Raw genomic sequence first — 9,189 nt, 5'->3', positions numbered from 1 at the left:
AATCAGCATCAAAACCTACCTAACCAGCATATGCTGTTTTTTTCACCAGGGTATGGTGCTATATGACAGGGAAAAGGGGCTGTGGTGAAAAAAAATGATTGTAGCCTATTTTTAAACTAAGATTCTTTGAAAATGCTGAAAAAAATAACAGGTGTAGAGGAATTGAAGCTACAAAGAAAAATTCTGGAAACTGTTGTATAACTCAAAATTATGATTATTAAAAGCTAAGAAGGTTAAGAACTGCTTTCTTCAATATTTTAGCATGTCTTAGGTGTTTCCTGTAATGATGTGTGATTATAATCACAGGTCTGAGAGATGGCCTCTTGCTCCGAGTTTTGTGGGTCCGGTCACACCGTTGGCTCCGGCTGTCATGTTTTTGGAGTGCGCTCCTATTTACACCACTTTTATGAGGAGTGCACAGCCTCAATGAGGGAGCAGCAGGAAGACTTTCAGGGCCAGAGATCACCTCTGCGGTGGAGCTCAAGCTTCTGGAAGGTAACAGAGAGAACCAGATGCTCTTAAAAATAAAGTTTCCAAAAGACTGGTTTGGCAGCGTTGCCTTAGAGCAGTGGTGTCCAAACCCGTTCTTGTAGAGCCAACATCCTGTAGAGTTTAGCTTCAGCACACTTGCCAAGAAGTTTCTAGTGAGTCTGAAGACCTTGATTAGTTGGTTCAGGCGTGTTTAAGGGTTGGAACTAAACTCTGCAGGACAGTCACCCTACAGGAACAGGTTTGGACACCCTTGCCATAGAAGAACCATTTTGGGTTCTGAAAATAACCTTATAGTGAACAGTTCTTCAAAGAACATTTGGAAAAACATTTTAAGAATCAAAACCACTATAGTCTTAAAAATAAAGGTTCCAAATAGTAGTTTTCATCAGCAATGCCGAAGAAGAACCATTTTTGGTTCAGAAACTAACCTTTAAGTAATCTGTTCTTGAAAAAAAGAATCTTTTTTTCCTTAGTGTGAAGAATATTTTACATCTGAAGAACCTTTTTACACTATAAAGAACCTTTTGTGGAATGGAAAGGTTAAATTGATGGTAAAGGGAACTCCAGGTATTAAGACTTGTATGGCTTAATATAACGTAAATGATGTCTATTATTGAAATATGTAGTAGAAAACCCATGAAAGACTATTTTTAAAAATCCACATCGTTTTATACATATTTTGGACTATGGGGGCCATTATTTAGTTGACATGAAATGGTTGCACTCGGTAAGCTACTGGCGCTACCTTTTTATTAGGGATGGGACAATACATTGATTTGTGGATCGACAGCATCGCCATTCTCTTTGGAATCGATTCTGAGCTTAGATATTAACAGCAGATGGCGTTAATCTCTAATCTAGTTTTTATCCGCACACTCAAATTCTTATGAAGAAGAGTGCTGAAGAGAACTTTTGCATTCGGCTGAGTCATTTAATTTCACCTTGGCTCAGAATGCTTTTATGGCACGACATTATTGTAAACACAGCCCACTGTAAACACCCTTGTAATTCGCTTCAACCTTTTCAAATTGTATAAATGAGTATTTTAGGTTCAAGTGCATGTAAGGATTTTGAAACAAGCAGAGCACGACCATTTCTAAAGCAAGCAGTGCCATCTGCTGTTCAAAACTAAGCTCAGAATTGATTTGAGAAAGAATTGCGATGTGTTCAAAAAATCTCAAATCATCCCTAGTTTTTATTTTTACAACAATACAACCTGGAAAATAAAATACTGATACAATTCCACATTGTGAGGTCTTAGTTGTAATTTTCAGACCAAGAGCAATAAGAGAAGCAATGAAGTCTTTACTGCTGAACTAGTGATAAGAAGAGCAGAAAAGAATGGGAAAATGCCTGTGGACGAATAAAATTTCCTAAAGACCTGTATCTTTGTTCTGTCCACTTTAGTCCTGATTTAGACCATGGCTACTAAAGGCCGCTAAAGGAGTTCTCAGCACGGATTTTTAGTTGTGTTGCGGTAAAAATAGCAACAGTTACCGGCAGTAGCCCACAGAGTGCAAATATTTTATGTCACTGAAATAATGGTGCCCTCCATAGTCTAAAATGTGTATAAAACAATGTGGATTTTTTAAAATAACATAAATCTTTCATGGGTTTTCTACCAGTAAGAGAAATCATTTACGTTATATTGAGCCATTTAAAGGTACTTCATGAAACCATTAATGCCAATAAATAACCTTATTTTTAAGAATAAAGTTTTGTTGTGTTATGCAACTGTAATATATTTTGCATATGTTTTTTTTTTTTTTTTTTAGGGGTTCAAGTGCGTAGCGCTGAAAACCTATTGTAATTGTTAGAATTGTCACGGATGAGTGATTTCCATGTAAAACTAGTTATGCAGACCAAACCGTAAATCATAGAGACTTGAAACTCTCAAGTACATCTTGGTAGTATGGTAGTACTATTATTGCCTACAATGTGACCGAGGCTCACCCCAATCGGCCTGACGGCAGTACAGTGATCAGAAGTATGAAATCGCTCACAACTCCTAAACCGTCAGTCGCAGGCTCAAGTGTCTTATGTCGTTGGAATCCTTGGCTCATGCCAGACAGATTTGATTGTGAGTGATATTTTCGGGTATTTTGCATTTTTCGCAAAACCTACTTGTGCAAACTAGTCCTAGGATTTTTGCTCGATCGGAACCAAACCAGTACAGAAAGATTCTCTGGAAAGTGAAGGGAGAGTTTGAAGGGCAGGGCCACTTTAACTCCTGAACGGAATGAGATATTTTTTGCCAAACTCGGCACACTTCTGTAAGATCTCAAGCTAAGGTCAGAGGAAAAAATCGTGGAGATTGGCCACTTGGTGGCGCTATAAGAGGTAAAAAAAAAAAAAAAAAACCATAAAAATGGCTATAACTTGGCAACCATTTGTCCCCTGAACATGAAAATCACTTGATCCAAAGTGCCACAAATGTCTACTGGGACATTTGTGTATCTTAATAAACATGGCCGCCATTGGCTGATGACGTTTGAACACCTATTAGATAAAGATAACAGAGGCCGTTTGGAACAAATCTTGGTGGACCTGTTTGACTCACAGCCCCAAAAGTTTGTGAGAAATTTGAAAGAAACCGGCCACTGGGGGACTGTATCGCATTTTTTGAGGGGGTAAATGATTGTACATTGCATGGTTTTCCACACATATGTGCGATATTCATATCGTATGATACACCTCCTCGTTCCAAACAACTTTGCCTCTAGAACCACTGCTGTCAATCAAACCGTTTTTGAAATGATTGAGCAGATGTGAAAAACCTACTTTTGCAAAGTAGTCCTAGGTTTTTTGCTTAATCTGTAAAAAAAAAAAACACAGCAGTGCAATTCTCTGGACTCTCTAGATCAATAATTATCAAAAACATGTTGAAATTTATCCGTTGGGAAGCTATAACGGAATCCTTTATAAAAGGGGCCTGTCCAAATATACCCAAAAGCCTATAAAGCATAAACGAAAACTCAAAACTTCACGAAACCCGCTGAGCACATGCGACAGGTGATTGTGAACAAGCATGCAAAGTTTCAGGTAGATCGGACCACAGTTGGCGCTATAACAGTCATAAATGTTATAAAACCATCATATTTCTATGGTAAATCACCTGGATTTGACAAAAATGCTTTTTTAATAATTGATCTATGTGGTTACAGGCTTGCCAAGTAATATGTAATGTCTTTTTCCTTATGTGCTTAAATACCTAAAGCACTTGACCCCTGGTAATGGCTGCTTGCAGCTATATTTATGATTTATCATTCCACTTTGCCACCTCTGACTTTTCAGAAGGTGTTAAGCCTGGTACATTTTTAAAACGCCTTCAGCAGGGTTGAAAACTAAATCAAACTTGTTCACTTTTAGGTCACACTTGCCATTGGTGTCGTGCTTCTTTCTGCGGGTCTGGTGGTCATGACAGTGGGCTATGCCATCCCCACTCGCATTGAGGCGTTCGGTGAGGGCGAGCTGCTGTTCGTGGACCGCCAGGCCATGCGTCACAATCGCTCGCTTCACATATGCGTGCTGGTCGGGACGGGGCTTCTCACTCTGGGCGGGGTTCTGATGGCAGGTGGAATCCTTATGTCTAACTTCTCAACAACTCCCATAAAACAGGAAGAGTCAAGAAGAGAACGGAAGGGGGGAACCAGAGTCCCGAGTGCAATGAGAAGCCCAGCAGACCCTGTAATGAAACCTCCCAGCCCGGTCTCTAGTGACGGAGGAGTATCTCCTCTCGCTAGAGACGATAAAGTTCAGCAGTGCTCGTAAAAGAGCTATGTGACAATGCCCGTTCAAGAGTGCTGTCGATGTGATCAACAAAAGCTCCTTGTTTATTTCAATAAGAAATTTGGGAGTGTCTTTTTTGTGTTTGATAATAATGTGCTAAGAGAAGTCAACTGACAAGTACATGTGCCATCTGTTGTCCTGCACTTGTATAATTATCGTCAAAATAATTTTTGTATTTTTGTATATTACAGTATTAATCATATGAAGGGCCACTAAGTGGTTGCAAGGCAGTAAAAGAAAGTTCTAGTTTGGGGTCAGAAAGTGTTTCTTTTTTTTTTTATTTAAATACTTTCATTCAGCAAGGATGCATTAAACTGACAGACTTTTATATTCTTAACTTTCTATTCATCAACAAATCAGCATACTGATGCTGAAAATTCAGCTTTGCATTACAGGAATAAATTCCCTTTTTAAATATATTAAAACAATTCATTTGAATTCTAATAATATTTCACAGTACTACAGTTTTTACTATATTTTTAATTAAATAAATGCAGTCTTTCAAACCTCAGAAAAAAATCTAACCAAACTTTTGAATGGTAGTGTATTTAATATATTGAAAGCCATAAATAGACAAATATTTAAAGCATCTTCTGTGCCCAGTGTGCATCTTATAAGGTGTAAAAAAAAGTTTAAGAAAGAAAAGACCAATCACAATTCCGTAGTACAAAACCAATTGGAATTCGGAATGCCATCGCTGTTGGATTCTGAATGTTGAAGGTTCTAAACACAAGTTTGAATGGAGTCTTATGTTAAGTTGTTCAGGTTGACTTAATTCAGGAAGAGGTTTAAAACATAGCGTTATTAGTTTAGAACAAACCCTATTCAGAATGTTTGAGCAATATCAATAAAGTGCTGCCTTGCAAACACTGTCATAATAATATGCACAGTCTGGCACAAAACTACTCTCTATTTCAGGATCCCTGATATCTTTTCTATCAGATGTTCTGCGCTTATGCATAAAATATCAGGTAATAGTTTTGTTCTCACTGCATTCTTGCCCTTTACTTTTTTATCAGCTGCAGTTGTGTAGAATGTGAAAGACTAAATGGAATTTACTGTACGCAACACCATGATTGTCAAGTCTTATTGTCTCAGTATGTTATGTATATAAATGCTCCTCTCTAAACAAACCTAATAAATGAATATCAGCATACTCAATCCACTTGACTTTTTGTGTATTATTACTATTATTATTCTAAAAGATCACGTTTATTGACACCTTTTCATTCACTGATAGTGTGAATGAATGAAAACGACACTCAGAAAGGTGTGATCTTTTGTAAAACCGGCCGTCTCTTTTCATATTGTCTACCAGTAGGCAGTTTGAGTGACTGCAAATAGATGCAGGAAGCAGCGATGACTCATCCCAGCCTTGTTCCCTGCTTCCACTAAACCGCTTTCTCCCTCTCGCAAGGGCTCGCTGTGAGTCACCTTCCCTCATATAACAGTCATAGCTCACAGTACGTGGGCTGTTAACAATCAATTAACCAGCGCTCCACACACGTAGAGCCATCATCAAGAATCGTTCACTCTAAACGTATTGCGAAAACAAGAGTGAGAAAGGGAAGAAATGTTGTTTGTCTTCAGCTTTAGGTCATGTGCTTGATGCCTGTAATGTGTTGGCAGGTTGTTAACACATTTGTTTAGAAAAGCCACACCGGATGAACGCTACAGCGTGTTGATGGGTGCACTGAAAATATGCCCTAGCGCTCAGGATGACCTGCCTATATGCATTCTTTTAATGTTAGGAATAGGGTTTAGAGGTACAACTGCGGGTTACTCAGTGTATCATTGGTGGCAGTCTTCTGATGGACAGATTAAAGGGGACTTATTATGCAAAAATCACTTTTATAAGATTTTGGAACACAGTTGTGTGGCCACAGTGTGTGAAAACAACCAGCCTATAATGGTAAAAATCCACGCAATCTTGTTTTATAATCCCAGTAAATCATAAACAGTATCTCTGAACATGCGATTCCAGATTTCTCCCTTTGTACACGTCATCGTAGGGAGAAATCCCACCCATTTGTGACGATCACTGCACTATTAGCATAGACACATACCTGAGAAGCAGCAGTCTGCCATTACTGGAGATATACAATGTCAGCGCCAAAGAAGCATTACAAGTGTTGTGTTTTGGGCTGAACCAACAAACATAGGAGTCTCCATAGTCTCCGTCCATCTGAGCCACTGAAGACACTGTGGTTAAATTTCAGTTTTGAAGGAAATGTCCTGGAAAAAAATCGGTAAGGTCCCCTATATGTTTAGGGATCAGCACCAATGCTTTGTGTGTGAACGTCAGCTCCAGACAAAGTAAGTATCACACATTTGTTTTCCAAATTGCCTTTCTGAAAGCACTTTTTGGCACTCTTTAAGGCTAATGTTGCTAAAGCTACCATTGTCTCTGCCTGTTTTCACTGATGCTGCCTTCACATACTACCAGAATGATCTTAAATAATCGTAGTGGTAGTTAATGTGGTAGTTAAAAATCGCATATGAAAGCAACATGAAGTTGTAGTGAAAATCAAGATTTTTATGTTGTCTATGTGGTGTTTTTAATATGCTTTTAGACAAACCATGTGCCAGTCCATTAATCAGCACCATTGCTGAGTATTTTCTCCTTAAAACTGTAGTTTCCCAAGGCTGTCCCAGAAATGCGGTTTGAAACAGCTCTTTTTTTGTCACAAACTTCAGTAACCAATTATGTCAAAGGATCATCATTAGCATGCAAAATATACCAATAGGATTATCAGCACAAAACCAAATATTAAATAGAGCATTTAATAGAGCATATGGAGCATTAAATAGAGCACAACCACTAGGCGCTAACTGCTAACTTGAAAAATAACCCGCGGCAACAGTGTAAAAGTAGCCCGGGGTCAGACGCACCTCTCCCGCATTGCCGTCTGAACTTTACTCGCATATGCTCGCGGGCGCGAACTGGAATCACAAACTAGGCTGTATTCGAGCCTTCAAAGCATTTTGAGGGCACAACATCGTCAAGTAAGTAACTTTAACAAATGTTACAGTATCCACTGTAGCTGTCCGCTAGTAAAAACATAGTTTTATCAGTCATTATCCGTGTTTCGCCATTATATCGCGTTTTCTACAGTTCAATGGATCAAGAGGCTCTGACGGGTATGACTGCATGGGGGCGGGGCTAATTGCATATTCATAGATCCGCTTATAGTAAATGAGGCAAGGGGGGGTACAGTTACATTCAAGCTGTTAAAGGGGTCATCGAATGCCCATTTTCCACGAACTGATATGATTCTTTAGGTTCTTAATGAAAAGTCTATAATATACTTTGGTTAAAAATTCTCCATGGTTGTGTAAAACAACACCCTTTTTACCTTGCCAAAATCAGCTCTTCAAAAATCATCCCATTCTTGTCCAGGCTGCCTTAAATGCAAATAAGCTCTGCTCGCCCCGCCCCTCTCTACTCTGTGGAGTGACGAGCCTGTTTACTTTAGCCGATTTAAGTCGCCTTTAGCCGCTGAACTTGCGAACTAGCTCATTATTAGGAAAGGCAATCCCAAAGATTCATTAAAAAAAAAAAAAAAAAAAAACCCTTATACTCATTTCTGCTGTAAGTGAAGCTGGATGATTTGCGCGAACATAGACGGATATATGTAGATCGGGAGGTGCATTCCCTTCACAAACAAACGTAATCCACTGCATCTTCAGCGGCTCTGATGTTGGGAATAAACATCCAGAAACACACCACCTCAACTGCTCAGTTCTTATTTAACTTACGTCCCTGATCCGGAATCAAAACATGGAGGTCGGACTGTTACAACCGATCTGAGGTAAGACGCTCATGTCAATCAACTATCGTGGGAGCGGCCTCTGTGGGTGTGATGCAACAACAACAGGCATCTGAGAATGGCTCGATTTGAAAAAGGGGATATTATTTTTACAGATTAATTAAAAACCACTGCATGGATTTTTATCATTACAGGGTAGATTTGTACATACACTGCCAACACACATTAAGGTTCAAACAGCATGTAAAAGTGAACTTAGCATCCGATGACCCCTTTAAGGCATGAGAAAATTCTTTTCACAAGAAAAAACATTTAAATATGTAATTTTGATGATCAAAGATTAGTTTTAAGGGATTAACATTTTGACTACAGGGGGATTTTAATCACAAGTGGCACTTATAAAGTTTGTGATAGCACACGATGGCTCTGTGAGACCATGTTGTTATTTTTATTGCACTGTGCTCCCCGTCTGTGTAATTCATAAATGTGTTTTTATTATCCACAGTACAATCAGATGACTTCGATTCAAACATATAAGGCTGAACACCACTACTGACACTTACAGTGCGTGAGATTGTCCTGTTTTGTTTCTGCTGACTCTTGAAGTGGGAGCACCAGTTTGTTTGCATTTAAAGGGACAAACACAAAAACAGTGCATTTTGGCTTATTCCCTAAAAGTGGCAGTTTTAACAAGCTATAAAAAATTATATGTTTGGTATTTTGAGCTAAAACGTCACATACACACCCTGGGGACATCAGAGTCTTATTTTACATCTTGTAAAAGTCACTCTCGTATCATATAAACACCGCCAACAAAGACTACATTAAATATGGCAAACTGTAAACATCATGACATATGGTCATGTGACAGTCAAAAACCAATGATGTTTGATGTTAGAGGAACAGTTCATCCGAAAAGGTGAAATATCTTGGAAAAAAGGCCATCCAAGATGTAGATGAGTTTCTTTCAGAAATTTGGCAATGCATCACTTGCTCACCAATGAAACCTCTTCAGTTAGTGGGTGCTGCCAGAATGAAAGTCCAAACAGCTGATAAAAAAACATCACAATAATCCACAAGTAATCCACATGACTTCTTGTCAGTTGAAAAGATTTGTCCATCAATAAGGTGTTTTGAC

The 9,189-nt window shown here is 38.7% G+C and overlaps 1 protein-coding gene across 1 annotated transcript; it reads left to right on the top strand.

Moving 5' to 3' along the window:
• The first annotated feature begins 315 nt into the window (after positions 1 to 315).
• Positions 316 to 5,442, top strand: nrsn1l (neurensin 1-like). The gene is made up of 2 exons (XM_051136022.1): positions 316 to 495; positions 3,862 to 5,442. The coding sequence occupies exons 1-2, from the start codon at positions 316 to 318 to the stop codon at positions 4,261 to 4,263; spliced, it is 582 nt and encodes a 193-aa protein (XP_050991979.1). The 3' UTR covers positions 4,264 to 5,442.
• Positions 5,443 to 9,189: the final 3,747 nt, after the last annotated feature.

Source organism: Labeo rohita, chromosome 19 (assembly GCF_022985175.1).
Source record: "Labeo rohita strain BAU-BD-2019 chromosome 19, IGBB_LRoh.1.0, whole genome shotgun sequence".
Lineage (NCBI taxonomy): Eukaryota > Metazoa > Chordata > Actinopteri > Cypriniformes > Cyprinidae > Labeo > Labeo rohita.
The sequence above is the reverse complement of the archived record's forward strand: the minus strand, read 5'-3'. Positions and strand labels throughout refer to the sequence as shown.

Coding starts and splice junctions, on each gene's coding strand:
- nrsn1l (XM_051136022.1), top strand. CDS start 316: ATGGCCTCTTGCTCCGAGTTTTGTGGGTCCGGTCACACCGTTGGCTCC. Junction 496..3,861: donor GGAGCTCAAGCTTCTGGAAG/GTAACAGAGAGA, acceptor GTTCACTTTTAG/GTCACACTTGCCATTGGTGT.